The sequence below is a fragment of the Opisthocomus hoazin genome, chromosome 8, assembly GCF_030867145.1.
Source record: "Opisthocomus hoazin isolate bOpiHoa1 chromosome 8, bOpiHoa1.hap1, whole genome shotgun sequence".
NCBI lineage: Eukaryota > Metazoa > Chordata > Aves > Opisthocomiformes > Opisthocomidae > Opisthocomus > Opisthocomus hoazin.
Genome location: NC_134421.1, coordinates 30322936 through 30350868, shown reverse-complemented (window position 1 = coordinate 30350868; position 27933 = coordinate 30322936). Strand labels below are relative to the sequence as shown.

The window sequence follows — 27933 nt, the reverse complement described above, 5'->3', positions numbered from 1 at the left end:
ATGATGGTTTTTTTTCTCAACAGGTTCACAGTCAGGATGTAACCTTCTGTAAAATGGAAACCAGTGAAGAAAGATGCAGATAGCAGTTGCAGTTAGAAGAAGCGGATTAATATTTCTCTTCTGAAGCATCAGCCTTTTAAAACGCTATGGTGATTTGGAAAGTCCCAAGAGTGAACTGCAAAGTTTTCCTCAGCTCAGTCGATGGGTTTCTTAGTCATTTCTCCACGTCACTGATATTCAGAGATGGTGTGTGATGGAAAAAACACCATGTCTCTGTCTTTGTAGCCCCTGTTTTTTGGATTAGTTTGCTGTATTGCTGAACCAATTTAATTTTGAAGGGCAAGGAGTGAATGTGATGGATTTATCTTCAGAGATGAACAAACATGGAAGGAATCCAGTAACTCATAAACTAGAAGATCAAAAGAAGGTAAGATTATTTTTAGTTATACTTAATTATATTTGAACCACTTGCAAACTCTTTGGCTTTTAATAAACTGGAAATTAATGTCCTTTGAAGTATAAAGTAGTCTGTTGTGCTCGCACACTATTGCAGTATAGTGAACGGCTGTTATGGGACTCATTTTCTTCATTGTCTAGTAATTTTCGTACTAATATTGCTTGACTGCTTGGTAATTTTGTGTCAAAAGCTCCCTCAATTTGTCTAGCAAATTGTTTGGCAAGACCTTTACTAGCTATTAATGCTGAGTTTGTGGCAGAGACCTGATCTGAAGTATTTGACATCAGCCTGAGACTGAGATCTTCATCCTTTACAGTGGATGTGCGGATAGATTTTTCCCATGTATCCTACCCATAGTTCTGCATAACCTATTTTTCTGATAATTTATTGTTGTTGTGTAAGTTTTACTCTCCAGTACCCAGGTCAGTTTAAGCATCTAAATTCATGCTTCCACAATATGGGAAATCCTTTTGGAAATCCCACTTCTGCAACAGACTGTCCCAAACGGCTCGCCTTCCCAGTTCGTCTCCTTTACTTACTCATACTATGGTCTGAAAATTTTTCTAAGGCTTATTTCATAAACCTCAATTTGATGTTTTTTAATATCTTTGGATTCTCCTTCCATTTTCCCGTGCTTTATTGTTTTTTTAGATATTACAGGAATACATTTTTCCTGAAAAAATATGGGTTTTTTGTGGGTTTTTATCTCCAGTTTATTAAAAGTTCAAAATTCTAATATTTTTTGTGCCTGGGCTCTAACGTAAGGTCTGCAGCAAGCAGCAGCCGGCAGAGAGAGTGGATTCTGGTCTAATGTTCTGTGGCTATGGTGCGCTTCATACTAGGCCTTAAAATGAGGTTTACTGGCCTCTTTGAATTATTGCATAGGTTCAATGGGGCTGTTAATGTCCAAATCATGTATTGGAGTACAGGTTATATACTTTCTTATTACATGGGCTTATTATAATAAATGATGCTGGGCTGACTTTTTTTGAATTTTGGTATGTAAGTTTCTGGCTAAAGTTTGAAATATTTTTGATCTTGTTTGGTAAAAATTCAAATTGGGGGAATTTATGGGCAACACAAGTGAAACAATTTTAAGACCTAGAAAATCAAATACTTGGTTTGAGTGCCTCTGAGGTTTGTATGTGTTAATCTAAGTCATTAGCTCACAGCCAACAGCTCTTTCAAGTGCAGAGAATTGCAGGAAATATACCTGGTAACGTATGTGATGAAATTATTGCAAAAATATATTCAACCTTTGAGCAGTTTTTATCTAATGGAATATACACAGAAGTACATAATAAGAGATAATTGCTTTAGTGCATGGGACTTTCTCAAACTCATAATTCCCACCCTTATGTGGCACAGAAAAAAAGCTGAGAAATGCTAGCATTCATGTCGCCATCCAGTGAACTGTTTTCTGAACCGTTATTATCTGATCTGGAATCGAGTATGTTCAAGTCCCTTTTCCCCCCAAACCCTCTCCTGTTTCAAAAGGATTTTTTTTCCCTTCATGTCTAATACCTGCAGATTCACTTCTAGACACTGGTGCTTCAGATTGCTTAGGAGGAGAAAGTATGTTTCAAAGAGCATCTGTTGTACCTCAAGGTCAAATGTTTTCTTTGAGCCAGCCTGTGGATATTTTATCCAGCTGTAGAACCTCAACAACCACAGAAGGCTATGTGGCTGCTAAAAGACTCTGCTTCTGTGGCGAGGCTGATGCTGAAGAAGTAAATGTGATGGTAATAAACAGAAGTCTGGTTAGTCTTCATCAGGGATCCTTACTAGTAATTTAATATCATTTATATACTAGTATTAGGTTCATTATAGAAAGCCGATATTTTAATAAAATAAGGCTTTACAAATGATGGGGAAACACAAGAAGTAGTAGTAATTTAGCTATCTCTTTATGCTGCATTATTTGTAAGGCAAATTTTGAAATATGTTAGATAGAAATGAGTGAAATAAAAATGGACCACTTCAGGAAATACTTGCTGACTTACTGGCTGATGTGGATCCCTTAGTGGTGTTCTACATGGATCAGACCAGGCAGAAGTCAAGCTGAACCTCTTGGATAGCTCACGTTCTACAAATACATGAAAAAAGATTGTATTCTGGGAAGACTCAGCTGTTGTGTTGCTGCAGAAGATATTGCCACTGGACTGTTAACGGCACGGGGAATTTAGGGAAAAAAAAAAAATCAAATGGAGAAAAAAATCTCCATGTTAATTAAGGATATAAAACTTTTCTGGTGGTTTTAAAAATGGAGACTGTGCTTTGGCATTTAGCTTTTCTAATCATTTCATAGGATACTACATGCTACATAGTAAGTTTTGTATGATCTGTATTTGGGTCTGGACAGGTATATTCATGTAATTTTCATTTTTTTATCATGTGAACTGTTATGTCTATAGGACACTGAGATATACCCTTTATCTCAAAGCCCATGCACTTGTTTTATGGCTGCAGAACTATCAAGCTCCTTAGCCTTTCTGTAGCTCCAAGACGTAATGAGTTTTACTGAGTTTTGTCAACAGTCCATGTGCTTTTATGGGGCTGGCACGTGACTCTGACTGGGTTCATATGTATGTGTTTGACCCTCTTACATACAAAACCAGGCCCAGGCATGAAGTGAGAGCTTTGTGTAGCTATGTGGAAACAGTAGTCCAATTTCTGTGGCTGAAGGGTTGGGGGAAGAACGGAGGGCAGGCTAACATAAGGCAGTGCAGAGAGAAAAAAGATTTTAGAAGATCATTGAAATTAATTAATTTGACCTCCTACAGAAACAGGCATAGGACTTCCCTCTACATATTCTTCTAGCTAGGTGCAAAGCCTCAGGAAATTGGTAATTAGCTGGAATGGGCAGCTCTGGGGTATCCATCAGCATTATCTGCAGAGGACTATGTGACTATGATATCTCTGTCCAAAACAGGTCCTTCATTCCTCCCAGCTATGTGTTCCAGACATAAAGCTCCATCCATGTAGAGGTTTCAGGTTAAATCTTGTGCTTCTGTATCTACTTGCCTTTGCCTTTCTCACAGTGTACTATAATTTTGTGTTTAAAAAGTATGATAATATTCAAGGCTTTAGGACATAAATGTCAGTAAGCTGCAAACGCATGTATCACTTTACAGTATGACATGTGGGTTCATGATTTTAGCACAAGGTAATTGGTAGAGAGCTATGAATTAGCAGTTTGAGTAACAGGTTTCTATAGGCAACTTGCTGCAAATAGTAATTTTGAACCTTAGAAAAGACTGCCTTACTTATCTGTATTTCACCATTCATCCAGGTTCTTCTGTTTTCAAAATCAACATAAAAATTTGTAATCTGCTGCCATATGTATGGTTTATGATAGTCAAATCCATCCAAAATTTCTTGGCTACTCCAGTCATTGAATTTTAATGTTTCCACCCACAAGAAAGTCCCATTGTGGCCATTTCTTTGACAGACTATCCAGGTTAGTTGGTATCATGGAAGAACACCTGCTTGCTGCAGGCAGGAAAAGCCAAGCCTTTGAGTGATGCTGCAGCTGTGGCCTTGTTAAAGTCTGGAGACTGGAGGTGGGAGCCTGAAAGTGTACTTTACCGTGGGCGTGCAGATGCGTGTGAGACAACATGCAGGCAAATAACACGGGTTGCAATACCCTCAAGTGTCATTTAGGTACTTGACCCTGTGTAAACATAAAAATTTTTTTCAGAACTATGGTAACGTCCAAAATGCTTTCTAGTAACAATAGTACGCCATTCCTTAAAGGTTTGTCATATCTGCTTTGTCTGCTAACTAATCTGCTGCTTTCTGTTCCACAATGTTTAGGGTGTTTCAGACAAGCCCACTGAGTCCCTATCCTGACTCACACTAAAATATGTGTGCCTAGATTTGATATCCATCGTGCAGAACATGGTAGTAATGATGTTCTTGCAGAACTGCTAGTTTCCAAGAAGAACCTTTGCACCTCTGCTGATAGCACTAGCACATGGCTTGGATTTCTGCACACCCAGAATGCTCGCTGTGGTCACAGGTATAGTTTTTCATCACATTTTCTTTTAAGTTCTCTCAACCAAGGGCCTTGGTCCTTCTGTTTACAGGCTGATCCAAACAAAATGAGAAAACAAAGGAAAGTTTTTAGTACTTCACCATCACCACCCCAAATATATGCTTTGAAGTTAAATGTGAGATGATGAAAGGATCTCAGTTGCTTTCAGAACAAATTGCATTATTTCCTTCAGTCTTTACTTTTGCAGGCAGATGAGCCACTGAACTCAGAGGAGTTTTTGATGGACACCAAGACTTGTCTACTGTTGGATGTTTTGCTGGTCGCTGTGGTAGCCATTTGGAGGTTGACTAAATGTCCAATAATCAGTTGGTTTTTGCCTGATAGGATAAAATAGTAGTTTATTGTCAAAAGCGTTGTTCAGCCTTGATATGTAATCCTTTAAAAATCAAATCAAGAGAGAAGGTTTAGAAGAGACAGATGAAATGGAAGTAATCGGCATCTACATCAAATTCTTCCTCCATCCCTGCCCGCTTCATTTCAGTCAGTATTCAGCAAACAGAATAACATTTTGGGAAAATCAGATGTTGTCACCATGAGGCAGTTGGGCCAGAAGCATGATTTGTTCTCACAAATGTGCTCATACTGCTGTGTCTGTGCTCCCTATTTTCACGTCTCAGTTCTGATTTTTATGACTAATGCTGTAGTCACCCAACAACTGTTTTTTAAAAATAATGGCATTAAATATTGGGTAGACCAGGGTTGTTGCTATTCTTATTTAACAGCTTGTTTTCATTAGGGGACCTAGGATCTGGATGATGTTGCTTGTTATCTCAACAAAAAATTTGATTTCTCCCATCCTATTTTTGCTTCTCCCTCTGAGGCAACTCTTAACAGAACTGTCTCCTCCTCCCTGTCTCCCCACCGCAGTCCTTCCTACACATGTATACATAGATATGTATGTTCTGTGTGTTTTCGTCCACCTGCCCATTTGTGTCTCTGTCAGGGGATGCTTTGCAAACAACTGGAGGTCTGAAGATCTGGTGAAGAGTCAGAGACTCCTTAAGCTCAATGTTCACTGTTATCCCTTACCTAACAACAGCGGGCAGTTTTTGGTTTTTTTTTTCAGGATGTATATTCAGTGTTTTAACCAGAAATAGAGAGATGAGGAGATAGTGAGCGGTCTTCAGGGCTGAGGGCAGAGGTTTGTTCTCTTTTAGTTTTGCTGTTGTTTATTCTTTGATACCTTTGAATTGGGTAGAGATAGGAAGAGCCCACCCAGCTGATAACAATAAATGGGCTGTGGGAGTAAAAATACAGTTGTCTTCCAACTTCTTTGCTATATAGTCCTGTCGTATATTATGTCTGTCTTTCGCTTAAGCTGTGTCCCTCCACACTCCATGAATCTAATGTTTCAAAAGTTGTGCTAGAAAGACTTGAATTATTTCTCTCTCTGCCAAACCTCCCCGGGGCCCCACCACCTGACTCTTCTTGCTTGCTGAAACTGTTCTGTGTACTCTGCTAGTGCAGTTGTTCCAACTTAAAAAAAATAATCTTTACAGGCTCAATAAATGGTGTTAAATGTAATTTTATGAAATACGAAACCCCTCTTTAATAATTTGTAAGTTAATATCCTCTGCTGCATGTTTACAGGGCTTTTTCCGCCTATTAGAGAACCATGATGTAAATGAGATAGTACACATTTATTTTTTCTGATTTTTCTTTTTAGTTGCCTTCCCTAAGCCATTATCTGCAACAAAGTCTCAGTTACAGAGCAGTATTTTGACCCAGTGCTGCACCAAAACAGCTCAGAAATTAAATACTGATTAATTAATTATTTTCTTAAAAAGTTGCTGGCTGTATTTTGTATTTCAATAGTATGTCTTGGTTTCGTAGCTGGTTGCTTGTCTTCCCACTCTATATTATCTATAAGGTATTGCTGTGTTAATGCACGTTCAATAACCGAATAAAACTTGTTTAAGTATACCAGGTAAAAGTTGTACAGGATGTCATTGCTGCCTGGTTGGAAGGAGCTCAGCTGCTTTGCAGTTGTTTGTGCTGGCAGATTTTTGCGTAATCAGATACCTGAAATGAATATTATTTTGTAAGTACACATACAACATGATTTTGGATATGCACTATAGAGTAGACCAAGAAGAAGGCAGCTTTTCATTTGAGTTGGTTTCTCTCTTCCTGCCCCTCTACCCCTGCAGAAAAAGTAATACTATTACTTATTGGCCTCAGTCTTCACTTACTACTAAAGGCAGGATTTCCCATTTCTACCAATTACATTGCTATTAGTATATATGTAAATGTAGATTTAAGCATCTTGTCTCAAATGGTCTTATCTAATTTGGAATAAGATACAATGGGTAAGAAGCAGAAAACAGTGAAATTCATAGAGGTGATATCTCATGATTACACAGTTTGCTCTAGGACACCTTGATGGTTACAAACTATCTGCAAGATTTTCATTTGTCAAGTATAAAAGAAAAAAAAGGCTTGAGGCTTTCTACCATAAATCCTATTTTTTGACTGCTGTTGCTCCTAGCTTTTTCAAAGCAAGCTATTTTTAGCCTCAGGACAAAGAACAATTTAAGTGATAATAAATAGCTAGACTAGTAAATAAAGTTGCATAGTTTTCTCTTTTGTTACTTCTTTGCAGTGGCATTGCAAAATAATGAAATTACTGTAATTGTTATTTAGTATTTTCTTGCTCTTACTGTTGTTATTTTTTTTTAAAAGTGTTACTGATTAATATTTGTTTTGCTGCTTTTGTCTAGAAATCATCATCTGGGAAAATCTGCAGTACTTTGAGGATGAAATACAGATTAGGAAAGGGTTGGGCTGCTGAAATAGCTTGCAATTGTGGTCTGTCTTTTTCCTTCTAAGAAGGAGCACAAGCTTGAGAAGCAGGTGCACAGAGCACCGTACAGTGGAGAATCTGAACAGAGATTTCTAGGTGGTCTTGCACTGTGATGTTTTGGGATTTTTAGCACCCAACTTCATGAAGATCAATAAATTTGAAAAGGCCTTTTGAGGTTTTTGCAGTTTGAAATCTTAGCTTTGAAATAGGGAGGCATTAGATGTCAACTTCCTTGCTTTCTGACTTTTCTTAAGCATTTCTTTAAATACTGTGGATGAACCTGTATCAGAATCTGCTTTCAGGGTAAATACCCGTTTTCTTGTCTCCCTTCCCTTGAATTTTGCACTTTCTGTGGGATTTTTTTCTACTCTGAACAGGCTTTCTACAATAAAGGCTAAAAAGTGTATAGCCAGGATTCCTCCCAAAATGTTGGGAAGGTTAAGTAAAAATAATCTGAACCTCCTGCTTACTCCAGTTCCAGACTGAACTTCATTGAAAGACTAAAGCATGACTAGAGCAGTTTTGATACGCATATAACTAAAGACACTTATTTCTGCTTTTATGATAATTCTACTTTTAGGTAAAGTGAAAGGCACTGCTGTGCTGGTCAAGTAGTTGGAAAGACTTTTTGTTGTTTTTGCCACATTTCCGTTGGGCTAGTTTCTCTAAATCATTCTGTATTGTTACCTTGAGGTTTTAACTGGATCCTAAACTCTGGTCAAGGTCTCTGCATCTTCGTGGTTATCTCTGCATTCTTGCATTACAAGTAAAGCATTACAGGTGCTGTTGAATCTGTGTGTCATGGATAGAAGTCCTACCTATTTGCTTCTCTAATTCCCCTGGAACTCTTAACTGTTCAAATTGGAAGGAGAAGCATCTGCTGCTGCTGCTATATCAGAAGAAATAAACCAGTGAGGGACTGTACTGCAGTGTGCCTTTGTGGAAGGGATATAAAGACCTTTTTAAGACTGCATTTTGTATACGCTAAAGCAAGAAGTCTCTTGTGAAACTGTATTGCATGCCTGCTTATAAAGCAGAGTTAATAACCTTTTAAACTTAGTTGAGATGGCTCTAGCCTTAAGCAATGTATGAGAGGACAACCTTGCCTGGTACTGTGGCTTTTAGGTTTTGAACAGAAACATCTGGTGGAATCACTGACTGATTACCAACAACAATTAATAGTCCCAAATTAAATCCAACCTTGTTTTCCTGGACACAATATGTAAACATGCACTCTGAATAGAGAGAATGAGAAAGGGCTGCAAAGCTTGGTACAAATGCAGAAATGATGTACAGAAAAGTTTAAAGCCTGGCTTCTACAAATCAGTTTTCTAGGATTTTTGCATGCTTACTAAAGGAAATGCATGTGGGGGGAAAAAAAAACAACAAACCCAAAACCGGTTGAATTAGGGTCAAGGTGTATTGCTGAGGTCACGTTAGTTTGGTACATTAGTTTCATAATGCAGGCAGCCCTTAAATGTGAGACTCTTGAGTCTGGGTATTGTACCATAATGGAAGACTATGCTTTGTTACACCTTAAACTGAAGTGTCAAGGTGCATTCATGCTGTGTTCCAATAGAAGAATACTGCTGGGAGATACTTCATTTTTATTTTTTAATGCCTAGGTACTGGTATTAGCTTTTCTCTAGTGCTGAGGTACAAAAGAATGTAAAAGCAGGAGAGAACTTGGGAAGTGATTTGCATTTTCTTTTTAGTGCAAACTTCTTTTTTTTTCACAGTTGGTTACTGGCAAGCACATGCATATCCATTTTGATCTGAATACAAGTGTATGTATATATACAAGCAACCATAGTTATACTGTATGTTTTCTGAAGGCAAATGAGCAAAGCTTCTTCACTAGAAGAGGAGAAAATGTTGATAGAGCCGAGCTTAATACCAATGTATTTCTTCTACTTCACATCTGTGTTTATTTGGTTTTGTTTTGTTGGTTTTTCTTTAAACTTCAGGATATTCCAGTATTAGTGAAGTGAATGTTAGAATATTATAATTTATTTGCATGGGTTTTTTTTAGTGTCTTAGATGTAATAATATTGTATCTCAGTAGGCACTGCTGTATGCAAAACCCATCCATTTTTTAATATTAAAATTCCTTGACGTCTTCTAGAATTGTCAGTATCAGGCACAACTGTTCCCTTAATGGCACTTTTACCTGAGTGACCAAATCACAGAATCACAGAATAGTAGGGGTTGGAAGGGACCTCTGTGGGTCATCTAGTCCAACCCCCCTGACGAAGCAGGGTCACCTACAGCAGGCTGCACAGGATCTTGTCCAGGCGGGTCTTGAATATCTCCAGAGAAGGAGACTCCACAACCTCCCTGGGCAGCCCGTTCCAGTGCTCCGTCACCCTCAGAGGGAAGAAGTTCTTCCTCATGTTCAGACGGAACTTCCTGTGCCTCAGTTTGTGCCCATTGCCCCTTGTCCTGTCACTGGGCACCACTGAAAAGAGCTTGGCCCCATCCTCCTGACACCCACCCTTCAGATATTTGTAGGCATTTATAAGGTCCCCTCGCAGCCTTCTCTTCTTCAGGCTGAACAAGCCCAGTTCCCTCAACCTCTCCTCGTAGGGGAGATGCTCCAGTCCCCTCACCATCCTTGTAGCCCTCCGCTGGACTCTCTCCAGTAGCTCTTCATCTTTCTTGAACTGGGGAGCCCAGAACTGGACACAGTACTCCAGATGAGGCCTCACCAGGGCAGTGTAGAGGGGAAGGAGAACCTCCCTCGTCCTGCTGGCCACACTCTTCTTGATGCACCCCAGGATCCCATTGGCTTTCTTGTAGGTTTTGTAGGTTTTGCCAGGGAAAGGGATAGCTCCTGGCATCCAGAGCTTTATCTGAAGGTATGTAGCAAAGCAGCCGCTGTTCAGGTTTAAGGTTTATTATTCTTGAAGGAAAAATAAACCTGTAGCTGAAATGCAAGTCAGCAGGCTGTCTTTATTAGTTGGACTCTTTATATTATTTTTTTGTCTGCTCCTCCTTTCTTTTTGTTTTTGTTGCTGTTGTTTTCTCCTTTCTCTATCAGGTGTATTCTCCTTACCTGTCATGTTCCTTCTATCCTTGCTGCATGTTTGTTTGCCCTCTATTTGTTTTCATTTTCCTTCTCCCTTGCTCAACTTAACTTGGCTTATTGGGTTTTTTCAGTATATGTGCATATACAAACATGTAGATAGTTGTGTATGTGAATATGCATATCTACACGTATATTTGTGTGTACAAGTATTCTGAGTGGGTGCTTGCATATAAACATGTAACATGGACAACGATGCATAGAATAATCTCTAGTGTTATATGTTGAAATATTTTGCTTTCTCCATATTCTATTTGTTTCTTGATTTTTCTGGAAAATAGTATTCTTAGCTCAGGGTCTTTGTCACCCTGTGCACGGGCATGCGTGTGGTGCTTTGAACAGGAGTCACCCGTCTGTCTGTAACTACGGTCCTTAAGTCTTTTAAAACAATAGTAGTAGTAATTATATGATTTAAAAGTTTTTTTTTGTTTAAATTTGATTTTTAAAAAAAGTCAAATTTTCTTAAATTTTGCTGGTGAGAAATTTGTGTGTTCCCTTGTTTCCTCTTGTCGAGCCTGTCAGTGTTCTCCAGTTCAGTCAGAAACGCGACAGTTGCTCTGAGTTTTCAATAGAAGAGGCAGCCTTAAAATTCTATCAGCCCCCATGTGATCTGACTGACACAGAGTAGGGGGAGAAAATGGCCCTCTTTTTCTGAGTCTCTAAATTGATACCAGTAGTAAGTTGCATGGTAAGTCCATGACAGGAGATGTAGTTATTTGTAAGTATGGTGGAGGCATTGCACAAATAAAAGAGGACTAGGGGGAAGCTGCCAATAATTTTTGTTTTTTTAATTGCCTGATGTAAACACTATGTCCATAATTTGTCATTTGGAAAGCATAATTTCCAGCAGGTGTTCTTTTTGGCTCGATTGCAGAGGTCAGATGACTTTGGATTTATTGTTGGCATCGTAAATGAGAACCAAAGGAGACTACAATAAACAAACACACAGTGATTCAACATCATAACCTCTAGAATGTTAGCAAGCATCCATAAAGCAGTAATACATGTGGCCCCCAATGGCGCGCATCATTTAAAACCAGCTTTTACCTATGGTCACTACAAAATATGCTCTGATATCTTGAAGCTATTTCCTACTTGATGCGTAGTGATTGAGGTACATATTGAGTTCTTGATGGTGATCTCTCTCGTTTTTTTAATTTTCTTTAAAGTATGCTGACTTCTGAAACAGAAATTACCTTAGACGTCTTTTTAACACTCTTGAGGTAACAGTTCAATAGTAAAGCCAGAATTCTGGAAAGTCGTTATTTAGTTTGCTTAAATGTACTCTGTATTCAGAGTAGAAAAGATACTGCTCTGCAAAACACCATCTGTAACTATAAGCATTAGGCCATAGCTTATTAATAATATAAATATGCTTATTGCTATATTACAGTTGCTGCTGTATCACTTTTAGGAAGGATGATGTGAGTAAAGGTTGAAGCAGAAAGGCTAAAGGACTGTTTCTCTTCTAGTTCTGTCTATTTTATTTTTACCCTCAGGGAAGTTGCTTGAACTCAGTTTTATCCATCTGTAAAATTAAAAGACCTTCTGAATCATTGATCATTAATTTCTCTCAGAGCATTAAGATCCTAAGATTGAACGTTAAGTATATTTGCCTAGTATTTAAAATAAATATGCTGCGTTCACAGCTATTTATTTGCATTGTGGCAGAGGACAGGGGTCCGAGTCGTGAATCAGGACACAGTTTTGCTGTCGCTGTAGGAACACAGTAAAAAAAGACTCTGGTTTAAAGACCTTACATTTTGCTTGCCTTTTCCCTTGATATCACTCTTGTATGTAGTCCCCAAAAGTGGAACATGCCTTTTCGTGGTGGAATGTGATCTCCTGTATAAAACTCCTTCACTTGGGAATGAAGTTGTATAGTGTCTGAGAGAGAAGGGAATGGTTTTTATACACAAAGAAGGGAATGCGCAGGCTTCTTTCTGTCGTGCTCACCAAAATCTTTTAACGCCTTAGCTGTTACTGCATTGTATCCATATTTTCTCCTAATTTCCCGATTTTTCTCCATCGTAATAATTAAACATACGATCAGGACTGCAGCAGCCCACTTGGCTGTGCGTTAGACGGGAAAAAGTTCTTAATTCATTCCATTTAGGTGGTAGCTAAAGTAGATGGCACTTTCTTGGCATTGTCAACTGCCACATGACTACTTATTCCAATGCCACTTGCTCTTTTTATATATTTCCAAAAGGTCTTTTAAAGAAATCATTGCAAGAGGAGCAAATGGATCAATCGGGGAGATGGAAGAAAGAGATAATAGAAGAAAATTACAGAATTTTCCACATGTTTTCCTATGTCAGTTTAGGTAACTGGGATTTTGGTCTTTTCTGAAAGCAGATGGATCTGGTTGCAATGTGCTCTGGAGTAGCATCGGTCCTGGTGTAAAACGAGCTTTCTGGCTCACAATCCAAAGGAGCTCCCTTCTTAAAAAAATGTACCAGTAATGCAAGCTGCTTTGCACATACATACAAAATAATAGTAAAGTGATGCATAAAAATAACATTCTTGAGTCAAAGCTGTCTGTTAGGAGTTAACATTACATCAGGATTTAATTTACATCTATTACAGAAAAATACTCCAATATTCCATGCTATCCTATGCTCAACAGTAATGAGCTAAAATAGTATGTAAATATTATAAACAAAGATGATCCCAAGAGCAAAATTCCTAAGTGGATCTGTAACTCAAAAGTGTCAGAGTGGTTATGAAGATCTCAAAGTCGATTCTAGCCCATCGTAATCAGAAATATTGCACATCATCTGCTTTGCTCCTCCCTCCTCTCCCCTAGTGTTTTTGTTCGCTTTTGGTTAGTATTGCTATAAACAAACTATTAAGCACAAAGAGATGAAAAACATCTTTAACTGTAGTTAGCTTTTTTCTTGTCCTTTACTTATCTGTATATGTCCATTAAATGATTAAAGCAAACAAAGTTATTCCTCCACAAAGTGTGTCTAATAAGTGTGGCGAATGCAAATTTGATCTGTCAAAAATCTTGTTGTGTTATCTTGATATGTCAGTTCACTGCACAGCTAGAATGAAAGGAGGAGTTGTCATTTGTTAGCAGAACAGCTGGCACAACAGACTGGAAGTTGTGTTCTCCAGGATTTAATTTTTCACCAAGGTAAGTGCAGTCACATATTTTAAACTGTTAAATTTGCAGCTCAGGCTGTGCTGCTTGCCTAGGTAACAACAGAATTTGAAAGGAGATAAAAGGGAAACTGTGGAACATATGTTTGGAGGGGGTGCTGGTCTTAATTTTTATTTTCCTTGCCTGTAAAGGAGATTTCTGGGACTGAGGTTGATTGCTCTGACAGCTGCCCAGGGAAACCAGAGACTCTTCTGTGTGAAAGTCAGAATATGTATGCTATATAATTGTTTACTTTGTATCTTTTTTTGTTCTCTTTCTTAGCAGGATTTTTTTTAATAGACAACTGAAACCTCATTAAAGGGGAAAAATGAATCCATTACTGCTGTTGAATATTTCCAGAAAGTACTTGTTTCTTCCTAACATGAGATACTGCTTAAGACAATGTATTTTGAGTATGTTGAACTCCATTTTTTCCTTCTTTCTTTACTGCAGCATATATCTAGGAATGCTATGGACACAACGTTCCAAGAGGTACACCATTTGACCCAGACAGGTTCAAATAAAGAAAAAGAATGAAGGGCTGTGAGTTCTCCATGGCATAAAAACCTTTTTAGGTTTGAATATTTATTTCTCTGTGTGTTTTTAATGATGTTTAAAATTTTTAGCCTTTAATACATACATGGTGATTGACAGGGCAGGGAAGCATTTGTTATATTTGCAAGATACTCTGTGACTTGGTGCTGTATCTACAAATGCATTCTGGTAAGTGCTCCAGGCACGTGCCATGAGTGTTTGAAACATCATGTTTCTTCACAGAAAACTATGCTGTGAACTGTTCTCAAAATCAAATCAGTGGCTGTGCATGAATTTTTTTAAAGAGGTGTAGTATTGGTGGTAATCTCACAGTTAAGGTTGTGTTTAGATTTACACTACAGTACTTCACAGTTATACTCTAAAGGTATAATTACCCAGACACCTCAGATAACAATGGGAATCTTTCCAGTGATTTTTGGCAGGCTTTCTGTAGAGCCTTTCAGTGTTTGATGTAACATCCTTTTGAAAAAGTGTTTACTAAAATTTTAAAGAAAAAGCAATTAATATCGGTCTTTCTTTTTTTTCTTATTTTGACAAAAAAAATAACCTAAACCACACAGACTCAAATGTAGCTGCTTGCAGCAGGTGAGAATTACAGTCACCATCAGCTGCTAATATACACATATATGTGTGTGCATGCAGGTTGTGACAAAACTTGGGCCCTGGAGTCACATTCTAGAAGTTAAAATTAAAGATAATTATAGCTGTTGACCTTGTAGAGAACAACTTAAAGTTGGCTTGTCAGACAAAGCCATGTCAATTTGCCAAAGCCGCTGCAGGCCCATCGAAGTCCATGCTCTTCTGTGCTGCCTCTTAGAGAGCATTAACTTGAGTGGAAAAAAAGTCCTAATAATGAATAAAAAATTTCAGCCATCCAAAAACTACTAAGGGGGGTTCCTTCATGGCTTTGTTTTTAAGGCAACAGTGCAGATTGAAACAAAACATGATTTGGAAGAGTTTCAGTCTTTAAAAGCAATGAGGCCTGTAAATGAGACTGACTCTTCAGACAAGGATTGAATTGCTTGAATTGCCTCTAATATAATTTGGATCAAACACTTACTGTTTCAGAGGAAACATTTTTAATGTCCCTTAAAATTCTTCATCGTATGTAGCTTGGGTTTAGATTTGTTTAACAGAAGGGCCAGAAAACAGAAGCTGAACTGGTACCTAAGACACATGATGATGACTGGATTTTACTTAAGCATTGTTTCTCATACGGTCACTTTGCTTCTGGAAAATGGATGGATCTTTCCAGATCCTCTGGCTATTCTGTTTCCAGAGCTTCCCAGCTTATGCTTTAAAGATAGACCGCACTGCTTTCACACACAGAACACCCAAGCTGCCTTGATACGAAAGAAGACGTATCAGTTAAACTGAAAGGGTTGATGTATGTCTAGCTGTTAGAAGTGTTCTTCCAAATGGTGTGAGCTGGGGGAAGAGAGTGCTTGTGGGGTACCTGTGCTCTCATGCTCTGGGCTGCCCCAATCAGGGGTTACACTACAGACCATCTACCTGGTCCTACCTCCTGGTGAGTAAAGACTAAACTCTCAAGGAGAGTGTAGATGACAGCAAGAGAAGAGGAGGAGTCGCTTTCCCAGTCATTCCTCCTTTTGTAAATGCCATCTTGTTTTTTCATAGTCAGGTAGCTCAAGTACTAGGTGAAGGATGAGAAATCTGTGCAGATGAAGTTTTGTTATTTGCTTTTAGAATTTGTGTGGGAAGACTGTTGGAAAACTGCTTATATGAAGTTCTGGGTAGCATGATGATGTTTGTGTCCTTAGAGACAACTATGATCATTCCTAATTTTCTCAATATTAGATCAAACTTTATTTATACAGTATTTTTATTTGGTTCTCACTCTGTGATCCTTAAATTATTGTGCTTGGTTTATATCATGTTTATTAGCTTTTAATAAAAGTATCAGACTTCAGCAGTGTATAAAATTATCTTCTGATTAGTATTGAAATTACCTCAAAACAGTTCATGCCACCAATATAGTATCACTGCTGACTTATTTTTCACATGCCCATGCATTACAAGCTAGTTTTGAAAACCCAGCTTCAGTAAACCTCAGAGCTTTGGTATTATAGATTACTTTCTGCATGAAAATACACTGACATCTATTAATATTTCTGGCAATTTCAGATACATGCAAATGTCAGGTTAATTTTTTTGTACTTTCACGGAGTTCAGTAATTTTTTTTGTGAGTTGTAAGTGTCTGGGTTTCCATTCATATGGAAATAAATGCAGAAGATAAGAATATTTTTTTCTACATTTTCATGAGGCTGACTTCTAGTGAGGATCAAATTAGACTTTTCAGACACTGGCTCTAAAGGCCAATGAAAAGAAAATCAAGCAGTAGACTATCAGGGAAAAAGAACAGATTGTCTTCCTTAAATCAAACTCTAGAGAAACTGTGATTTAACATGCATTTCATGTCTTTACAACCTGGAATTTTCCAAGGAGCTTTTACTTTTTTTTATATTCTTGGCACAAATAAAGAAGTGTCTGATTATCTGGTTTGAGTAAACTCTTTGAAAGACTGGATTGTGAACAGGAAATATTTTGTATTAAGAGGCAATGAATACTTGCCTTTCCTTGCAGTTTACTAATTTTTTGAATAATTGATGCCTATAAATGGTCTTGTAGTACTAATTTTAACCAGTAATGCTGATATTGTCTTACATTATTTATTTGATGTCCAGTATCCCCATTGTTCAGTATTTTGACTGATCATTTGACAAATAAAAGGTTTGCTTTTCATAGAGGGTGCAGAGAGATATATGATAGGGAGAGAAAGATATTTTCTACTCACAGAATCAAGGAATGGATGAATGAAAAATTAGAATAGTAAGAATAAAAGTAGCGCCTCTGAGTTTGTACAGTGCAGTACCTTGTGTGACTGAGGATTGACAAAATGGGGAAAACCAGCCATGCCTGTATGCTCCCATCATAGCACAAACTCCTTGAAATTGCTGTAATTATGATGACCTAAGCTTGTTAAATGTTCAGCTGACTGTTGCTTGTCTCAGGAGTATTAGTGTGGTTTTGTTACTGCATTCTGTTTTCTTTCTCTGTTTTTTTCTTTCTTCCTCTTTTTCCTCTTAGCCTGCCTCCTTTGGTATTTTATCACAAACTGATGGTGCAAGCTCTTTGGGAGAGAGACTTCCTTTTTACGGCATATCTATGCACTGCTTGGTTAACTAAGCCTTCAACACAGTGTTCCACTTTTATGGTAGTTATCTTCAAGTTTCAAAAATATGATTCTTTTTTTTTTTCTTTTTTTTAAATGCTGTTAAGACAATACAGATGGATCCAGCTCATTCATTTTTATAACACAGGGTGGAGATCCATCTGTTTTAGTGCTGTCATTTTGCAGGTAGGCACCCGCTGGATGTTTGCATGCCACATGCAAATACCTGTCTTTGGCTCGGCCTTGACAGCAGCTGCCCTAGAGAAGAATAAGTAATTACTAGCATTACTGTTATTTCATAATAATTTATTCAGGAAGCTCTTTGGAGTTCAGGGCCAGAAAGTCCCATAGTGGTAGATATTCTTTGTATACATACAAATCATAGGACAAATTGAAAAACTGGCAGTCTGAACAAAGATGAGCAGCTTATTTTGAGCAACTAGTCTACTTTAAGAGCTTTTCAACACCAGACACCTTTTTTTACTTTAAATTACACATACCTCAGCTATACATAGATACATATGCCTGTAAATGTCCTGAATGAAAAGTAGTATTTGGAGGCTATAAATCTAACCATAAATTGGATATGTTCTAGCATATTTTTAGTGCAGAACAATTTGACAATTAAAATTATGTCAGTAATTTAGAATGCTACAGAATGACATAATTTGGTTGTGTTCATTAGTGCACGTGTAGCTGTAGTTTGTCTAGAGACGTGGTCAAAGTAATGTAGTAGAAGTTTCGGCTTTCTGTGGGGAAGATAAGATGCTGTATTCGAGACTTGCACTTGCCAGATCATTTTTTCCTGATATTGCTATTTCAAAGGCTTGCCTCGACGTTTTTAGCATTTCCTTTACTTCGTTTTATAAAATAATACAAATAGCTTAATGAAAGTGTCAGTTAATGTTTCCTTCCTTCCTGCCTTCCTTCCTGCCTTCCTTCCTGCCTGCCTGCCTGCCTTCCTGCCTTCCTGCCTCCCTCCCTCCCTCCCTCTTTTACTTTTTGTTGTGTTGCACAAATATTTGATAGCATTTCATGTGTTCATTAACCCTTTCAATCACAGAATAATTTTTTGCTGTTGTTTTCAAAGAAATAAATGTGCTTAGATGATATTTATTTGTATGAGACATGACACCTTTCACGTTTTACTGTAGTGCTGTTAATTAACACTAAGATGCCATAAAAATATTTTTTCTCTTCCTTTTTCCCTGATGTCATAAAAATATTTTTTCTCTTCCTTTTTCCCTGATCTAAGTGAGGATAGGTGGTGATAATGATTATACAGGAATAGACTTTTTGAAGGAGAAAATGGTAATTCACAGAAAGACTTAACTATGTTTTTGGGATTTTGCATTACTCTAGCAGTGTTGGTGTTACAGTAGTATCTAGCAGCCCCAGTCTAAAGCCAGACCACATTGTGCTTGCCACCATACAAAATTACATGGAGAATTTATTTCTGCACTGAAATCAGTGTACTAGGCCAAAATCCCTGTGGGCAGTTTGGGAAGTTATAATTAATGTCTGATTCCTCAGTATCTTTGTGTTTTTTCAGTGAATGGATTGTCTCGGTCACGATGCAAAGGGGTGGTTGTAGTTGGGGTTTGTCAGAGAAATGAAAATGTTGGGGACTTAAGGCATTACTGACTTTGAAACTGTTAACCATGAGATGCTTGAACTAGCAGGGAGGGAAGGAGGGAAGGAAAACTTTCAGGTATTGTGAAGAGACAGCGTATTTGAATCTACTGAAAAGGACCTTTTCATTTATCTGCTAGAGCACAGGATATGGTCTGATGGCTGTCCTGTATTCTCTTGACATTTTGTCACAATTAAAGTGACATCTGCTAGAATATCAGCAGGTTTGATTAACTTCTTCCTGCATGAATAGGCAGCTCCTGCATTTAAAGGGAGGTGACCCCTGAATTAAAAGCACATATAGAAGTTTCTCAAGAAATTCAAGTGAAGCAGAAATTTTTATAATTAATAGCAAAATGTAGTATGTTGTTATGTGTTCTCTGTTAGCATGAGTCTCTATATAGCAAGTAAGAATCATCTTGACATCAGTTACATTATTCTAGATATTTCTGATGCGATTTATTTATGGAGCATGTAGTTTCAAAAGCCTTAATTCAGTTTCCTTTCATTTAAAGTAGCATTTTGGTGGCTTGGGACTGACATAGCATATTCTGTCAATAAATGTTTCTTACATCATTCTTACAATGCTTTCTTCTCAGCGTTCTGAAGGCTGACAGACAAAGTCATAATGTTGAATAACAAATCATGTGAAGTTGAATTTTGAAGAGGTGAGCACTGATGAGAATGAAAAAAACTTCTGTAGGTTAGATCACAGCACAGTTTGGATGGTCAAGTGCTTGTAAGAGAATCTGCCCTGATAACAGAAGACAGAGAAGTCGTTATTCTCCTTGTTTGCAAGTGTCTACATCTTTGCTACTCCACAGTTTTTGTGATTATTTATGGTCATACAAATACAAATGAAACCATCTTTAATGTTTTGTCTTAATCATTTATTATACAGTGGCTTCTAAATCAATGTACTCTGTAGAATTGTTGGTACCGCTTTGAGAAAACTTTGCCTTTAGCTCAATCTGAGTGATTGCACTGGAAGATAAGAGCCTGTTGTCTGAGAACAGCTGAAGTCAAAATGTAAAGACCTTAAAGTCACGCATATGCCACTGCGAGTAAAATTTGATCTGCAGAAGTTATTTTTCTGCAGTTGGTGTTGCACAAGCTGAAAGCAAAAAACGCTTGATTTTAAGTTCCAGGGTGTGGTGTAACACCCCGCCCCCCCCCCCCCCCCAAAGTATATTTGATGTGGATATCATGGGAGAAGTCCAAAATGTTTTATATTTTCCTTTCGAAAGTGTCAGTATGCACTGTTATTGAATGCAGCAGTGGAAACATGCAGTATTCAGTGCTTCTAGACCTTCCAGCATGTATGGTCAGCCACTTTGTTCTGCTACCATAACTGAACACATGAACACTGTAGATTATGGAGCCTGTCCGTATACCATAGTTCAAAGGAAGAGCATTTTTGAAGGACTTTTTGGGTAGTTCTGTTTTTCATGTTATCTTCCCCCTCTCCTCCCCAGTCAGGAAGGTATATACACACACACACGTAGAAAGATTGCTTATTATCATATATCTAAATGGCTACTGAATTAAAATATATTTACTTTTTATAGTTCCCCTGACTTTCATCCCAAGAAAGGAGAGAATAAAAAGTAAATGAGGGCTTTAAACTCCCTTCTAGGCCCCTAACATTTAGAATAGTTTTTTTTGAACCCTGAGAAAAAGAAACAGGGTATTCATATGTATGCACACTCTTTTAATAGAATTTGCCTGTGATCCAAATGAATTCTTAAAATAACAGTGAGAGTGGGCTCCATGCATTCAAAGTAAAAGTTTACTTGGTATTTTTAAGCTAGATATGTTATTTTCATCTTTCTTCACAATATTCAGTCTTTTGATTTAGAAGAGTTTTATGTTCTTGGTTTATTTTTTCCCTCGGGCTTGATAGCTACAGTCCAAATTGCCCTTTATTAAATGAATTTAACTATCAATTTTCAATTTTCCGTCCTTTACACTATATTTGAAACTCATCTGTATTTTCAATGAGCATTAATCTGGAATGGCTCTTTCTAACAAAGATATAATGTTAACAATCTCCTTGCTGTACTCCTAATCTAGTTATGTGGGGCTGGAGTCTCAATGAAAGATTGTCTTTTTCTATTTTTGTTTTTATGCTGATAGCTTTTTTTGATCTACTGTTTTAAACTTTACCATTAGCTTAAAAATGAGATAAAGATGGAAATAGAGATTAACATTTCAGCCATATAAACATTAATTTAATCTTCCTGGAACATTCATTTATAGCTTTAAAAATGCTTTGTAAAAGCAGTAATTACTGTAGTAATCACCAAAGAACTAATTATAATTTTAATAAGGATACCAACTGAACATTAGCAGATTTGTGATAATCTTTTGTTGTCTTATTTTGTTATCAGTTTACATATGTATATTTTGTGTATATATACACCTAGATTTGTGTGTGTATGTATGTAAATCTGTGTAATATTTCTTTAATACTACAGTAAGATACAGAAGTCAGTCAAAGTCTTTCAGCATAACTGTGGCGGTGGGTGTGTTTAATTACAGTGTAAGTTTTTTGATTTAAATGTGCACTTTGGAAACAATTCTATCATCAGACCTGAAAAACAAATTCCTATAAAGAACAAGAAATGACAGGAAAAGAGACATTTGGAAGGCACTGAAGGAGAATTACTCAATTTGCTTATGCATTGCTGCTATTCTGATCTTGTTTGTTTTAATGATTTTCAAGCAAGTAGCTGATATAGTGGGAAATTCATGCAGGCGTATCACATTAGGTGTATACACAATGTACTCATAAAATTCATAAATATAATAAGACTCCAGAATTATGTCATTCAGACAGTATACTGTATTTTAAGAGACATGCAAATAGGATCAGAGATGTTGAGGATCACTACTGTTTAACATCTGTAAGCCGCTGTAAATAGCAGGACCGTCCCTGGCTGTTATGAGGTTGTCAGACCGTCTCCTGCTGCCTCGGGTCATGTGGAGAAAGGCCATACTGGCATGAATTGCAGCATTGTCTGCAGTGCTCCTCTGACTTTCTGCGATGGAGTGAGGGTGGAGGTTCCCATGTACTAAAATACCTGTTATTTATCTTACTCTGTAGTAGAAGTAACTGGACAATTTCTTCCACGCAACAGAAGTCTGTCTCCAAAACACTCAGGGCCATGCTCTTCTATGAGTAGTCATAACAGACTGGGAGGAGGACACCCTGTAGGTTTTACCACCTTTGACAGTGAACAAAAAGGGTAGTATTGGCTAAGATGTTTTTGAGAAAGTTCTAACAATTTTGCCCTGATTTTAACTGTTCAACCAACATGTTTCAGTCTTGAGCCTATGTCCTGCAGGTGCTTATGGCCAGACATGCCATATGGACACAAATTCAGTGACTTGTCTCTGTAAAGAATCAAAAAATGCAACAGAAAACTGAGTTAATGTATAAATGTGTGCACTGCACAATATAAATCCTAAGGATCAATTGTGCCCTCTCCTCGCAAGGTCTCCACTAAAAAGAAATCTGTCTTGAAAGACAATCCATCAAATTTGAGCCACTGGATCCAGTGAAGGGGTAGATTATAAAGATTTTGTGTTTGCAGAGTGAAAGTTCTGCGGAGACTTTCCTTTATTTTTAACTGAGAGATGCTTGGTTTTGGCAGTACATGCTGGGAAGAGAATTGGAAAGGGGCTGAGGAGCTAATCCCTACACCTTTAAGCTCCAGATATGAATCCTCAAGTAAATTGGGTTATTTTGCTTCAGCCTTGGTTTTCAAATAATTGTAAGCACTATAGGAAACGGATTGTGTCAGTGTAATGTGCATTCTGGATCATGGTGACTTTTCCCTGACAAAATGATTGCAATCAAGGATCAGGAGGTAAAAATCAGAACTCTCTCTAACTGGGCACTCCGTGTCCAAGGTAGATCTAATCAAACCAGTGGAGAAGTGCCATGCTTTCTAGAGGATCTCATATGATACTCTTAGGTACTGAGTCTTCTCTTAGGCTGGAAAAAATTATTTCTCTGCTATAAGCTTCTTTATTTAAGATTGTTTAACATTTTTTGTTGCAAATAATTTTCAGAAGTGAGTGAACTTTCACATAAATTTATTCTAAATTAGGGTTTGGCAGACTTTTGTCTTGGAATGGATGTTTGACCAGAGAGAATTTTTCTGGGTCAGAGGTTGCTTTGGACAATATAGCTAAATCCTAGGTTTTCTGTCTAAATATTAAAAATAACTAATTTTTCAGTATCAAGTGCCAAGTATGCATGCAAGCCTATGAAGTGGTGTAAAATGTACCCCTCATCTGGAAAACTGTATGAATTCCTGTATATTACTTTCAGCACAATCAGCTTAAACAAGTGTGATTTCCACGCAGGATTCTGAGATTTCAGTTACTTTTGACCTCTCTAATGTTCTAAAAGGTTACCTTTGATTGCATTGTTTTCTTTCAGTTGATCTTGTCTCATATTAGTTCCTCATATTTAAGTAGAGTTCTCACATTCTTCATTCATTTTCCCTTTCTTCTTGCATCTGTGCCACTGTATTTCAATATTTATGCCACAAGAAGTTCATCAGTTGACCCTGAGCAAATAACATTGGGCCAGACCTTTTACTATTGTTGTTGCTGTAGCAAGGCGTTACTGTTTGCTGTCAGCGCTGCCCACCTGAGTGAAACAGAGAACTTTTCACATTCAACTTTCAGGATCTTCAGCTGTTGAGGACAGTGTCACCTATTGATGCTGGCAGCTCATTGACGTCTACAGCCATGCACACAGTTGTGCTGTGGTCAGTGGCACAGCTTCTCCGTGTTTTTGCAGCCAGCTTTCTGAAGGCATGGCTACAGGGTTTGATTTTTGTTTGTTTATGCTTTGATCTGGCAAGATACAGCTCTGGATTAGCGTGCATTGTGCCTATGTGATTATATTCTGCAGGTACGATTGGCTCCTAAATGCCATCTGGCAGTGCTAAAGGGCCAAATTATATCAGAGCATCCAGACAATGAAAAGTTTCATAGTAAACTTGCTTCGCCTGGTTTTGTGTGTTTTGTGCGGAGATACCAAATAGATAGTCTAACATGACTATGTGTTACAAATAAACGCATGGTGAGCTGTTTAGCCAGCTGATATGACCTTTAGTTTAAGATTTTCTCAGTTCTGTGATGATATTCATAATTGAATGTTGCAGATACATAGATTTATGCATTTAATTCTTAATTATTTTTTGAAAGTACTGCCTGCCTAAAGACCTTAAACCTCCAGTCTGTACTGAAGCTTGTATGTTAAGATTCATCTAAAACCTGAGCTGTGGCAATTGCTTTTTGAAGTCTTTGAACTGAATATAGCTTTAGTTTGAGCTCTGTCTACTTCAGAAGGAGAGGAAGCACTTTCCCATTCTGCTCACAGATAGCTTGTGCTGGAGGGCTGGTGCCTCTCTTCTCACAATACCTGCAGCAGCTAATCATGTGTAATCCTTGTGTTACTGCTCACAAAAGAAAATCTGTGAGCATTGGAAAAGCATAAATTGGTGGATATACACGTTTTACATGGGTAGATGCTTATATTTTATTACATAAGACATATCCTTTTGGATCTGCAATTATTCTGCTTGTTATGTGGCAGATATCATGATTTCATTTGTACTGCCTTGCTGTTGTGAGTTCCTAAAACACATAACTTGTAATGCTTGATGAGATATAATGCTTTTTCTTGCTCTTTAATAAAATGCAAATATTTTGGGGGAGTTTTCCATTCCATTATTTAGGATAAAACACTGAGCTGTTATAAACTCTTCAGTACTAGAAATGTTGTATGTCTGGGTCTTCCAGACCTGTCTTTTTTCCTGTTATGGAAATACTGTTCCTGGACGTGTCTTTGGTCTGCGAAACATCTGGAAACCTTGGACAAATAGCCATTGCAACTGGATTGATTTTTTTTTTTTTTTAATTGCAGTGAGTGAACATGTCAGGATTTGTCAGAGCTGCTCTATATGAGTTATGCAATGCATGTTTTCACCTTAATGTCCAGCGTTTGCCAGACAGAATTGTGAGTCCTATTGAGTGTGATGGATTGCACTTTAACTTATAATATCAAGGATCTGGATGGTTGCATGCTGCGAAGCAAATGTGTGTACAAATTTTCAGCATTTTCAGATGGTGATTTATATGTGATTGCCTGTTTCCGTAATTGTATTCCCAACTGGGCAGAGAGCAATTTAGTCTTTTTTTTTCTTGATTGCTTGATAATTTAGCTGATGGTATCAAAACACTAGCTATGAGTTGGCATTTAGGCATACTCCTCTGCTCCCTGCAGAAAACTATAAAATAGGTTTTCTTAAAAAGATGTAGGGAATTTGTTTGCTTAAGTGTTTTGGGATTTGTTTTGGGATTTCTTTTTTTTTTTCACTGATTCATTCTGGCATTGAGTTTTAGTCTGTCTTTTTGCTGTTGCTTGCAATCAGGTTTGTCAAATGTGTCCTATGAATTCCAAATAGGTTATTAAAGGATTCAGATCTCTCTCTGAGACATCGTGGAAAGATACTTCGATCCTCTACTAAAAAATCTGAGACTACACACACTCAGAATAAATATTATGTTTTAATTTTTGGACGTTAACAACAAAGGTTCATCTGTGCATGCAGATGTGTACATGTGCTGTTCTTCAGGAGCAAGATGGGAGTGCTGCCATGAAATCTGTCAATTGCCTTTGTAATCATAGGTATTTTTTTAATTCAGGTTTTAATTGTGAATTTGGGTTTTAACATGGAGTAGCAGAGTGGTGATTATACCTTTCTATCGTCTTGTCTTGGAAGGACTTAAAAGTTGATGGCTTTTCTGCCCTACAAACACTCTTATGCTAATTCAGGATTTAAATTTTCACCTCTTCTAATGACAATATTAGGTCAAGCATGTTTCTGCTCTATAATTACTTCCGTAAAAGAATTCTTGGAAGTATTTGGGGTATACCTTAGAGTCTGTTTGATTCTTAAGTTACTTTTGCCAAAAGCAGACTTCACTGAATATGGGTTTTCTGCTATCTAAGTGAAATTAAAGCAAAGGTGAAGATTGTTTCAGCTGTAGTCTAAATCGCGTAGAAGTATTTGAAGGCGAACAGAGTGTTTATAAATGACAGAAGAATTAGGTTGGTTCTCCTGAAATATTTTTACCAATCACTTTCAATAAGTTGAGCAATTTAGAAGTCTTGATGAATACTCCCCATATTTTTTTTATAATAGATGCTTTAAATATGTCCTTAATTATACCTTATCTGTAAGGGTGACCTTTTCTTCCGGGTCAGCCTTTACAAAGTTTATCTCTATCTTTGTCAGAGCCAGATTGGATTATGATGTTCTAGCCTGAGTTTAGAAACATCTAAAGGCCATTCAGAAATTCTGTTAATAAAGAATAAGTCATCTTTCTTGCTTAATCATGTCTCATATAGATCTGTGCTTTGTAGGTAATGTAGCTAATAATTCATTTACAGCCTTTTGAATCTCCTGGTGAAAGAGAGAGAAATCAAGTCTGCTGAGATTCATTATAATAGCAACAAAAACCATTGAAAAGAAAATAAAATGAGAAGTACACTTGGCATGTGTTTATTCACAATCGAGTCTGCTATTCTAGGTAATAAATAAGATGGAATAAGGAGGATAAAGCAAATCAACAAATTTAAAACTTACGTAAAATAGCTGCAAGAACATTCTGTATGCAATTTTTATTTAAATATGAAATGAAGATGTGGAATGAGATTAAAAATTAAAAGGAAAAAGTTTAGGATCTTTTCTGCATGTATTATGGTTAGTCTGAAACCTGGATATTTTTTCCATGACTAATTGAAAATTGACTATATTTTCCATCTGTTTTGGCTTAACTAAAATATGCCAACTACTACTTGCACTCAGCGCACAGATTATTTTTGTTTTGTTCAAAGGTGTTCTTTACCTGTGCCCTATTTGTTACATTCTGCAGATTGGACTCCAGGCCTACATTCTCTCTCCTTTTCTTTAGCTATGGTGCATAACAAAAATCATTGCTTTAACTGCTGTCTTTGATCCATATTCCTATGTTTGAATTCTATAGTTCTAATAGCTATTATAAGGTACTAAAAGAATTCTGTTTTTCCTGTTAAGGCTATCTTTACAGCACAGACTGTTAACGAACACTGGTAAGGAAATCTGATCATCTTTAACTTGCATTACCAGGCAGATCATGCAAGTTGGTTTTATTAATTTACACCTGTCTTTTTAAACTCACTCATTGTCTGCTTGTTCTTTAGATACTGCAAATAATGGAAGACTGAAAGGTAAATTATCTTAAAGATTTAGACTAGGATGTTTTGCGTTATGTTCTTGACGTGATCTAATTCGATTTGTGCTTTTCAGATGCTTCAGTCATAGTCACCATAAATAGTGTTATTGTTTGCTGTTCAGCCAAGATGTAGTCACTTTGTAATACAAAATTCAAGCTGTTCTGTAGATTCTTTTCAGCATATACAGAGTAAACACCAGATTAAAAAAAAAATCATTTTAGGGACTATGTTAGGGTGAATTTCAGTTTTGTTTTAGAAGAGCCTTATGCTTTATGTGAAGCTTCAGAATTTGCAGAAAAGGAGTGATCCACAAGTCTAATTCCTGTGCTCAGAGGAGAGGTGCGGGCACAGTGTTTCACAGCGCGGGCGCTGCCCTCAGGAAGGGTTCTGGAGGAATATTTGACTGTTTAAGGGATGATCTCATGGATTTCAGACTGCTGAGTCTAATTAAAACTAGTTGCTCTACTTAAATATTTCTTGCTGAGACATTTTTTCCTTTATATGTATTAATCAACGTCGATACTTAACCGTATTTATAACTTCTGGACTTTGATATAGCTATGTGGTATTCTGTCAAGTTGTGGTAGTTTCTTTGCTTACTAAGCATCATTTGCTAGAAACAGTCCTATCTCTGCTTGCTAGGGAACATGTCCAGGCATGTGTATACACGGCTGTAACTTCAAGCTAACTCTGTGGGGAA

General features: G+C 37.3%; 1 protein-coding gene across 8 annotated transcripts in view; it reads left to right on the top strand.

Annotated features, from left to right (window-relative positions):
* The window catches only part of NAV3 (neuron navigator 3), a 563756-nt gene that overhangs the window by 142755 nt on the left and 393068 nt on the right, over positions 1-27933 (top strand). For 6 of the 8 annotated variants that reach the window (XM_075427918.1, XM_075427911.1, XM_075427912.1 and 3 more), the window contains one exon: positions 24-427. In XM_075427918.1, the coding sequence (XP_075284033.1) occupies positions 356-427 (72 nt within the window). In that variant the 5' untranslated portion in view covers positions 24-355. Of the gene's footprint in view, positions 1-23; positions 428-4418; positions 4479-27933 lie in introns of those variants that run through there. The other 2 variants (XM_075427917.1, XM_075427916.1) reach the window with 2 other exon arrangements.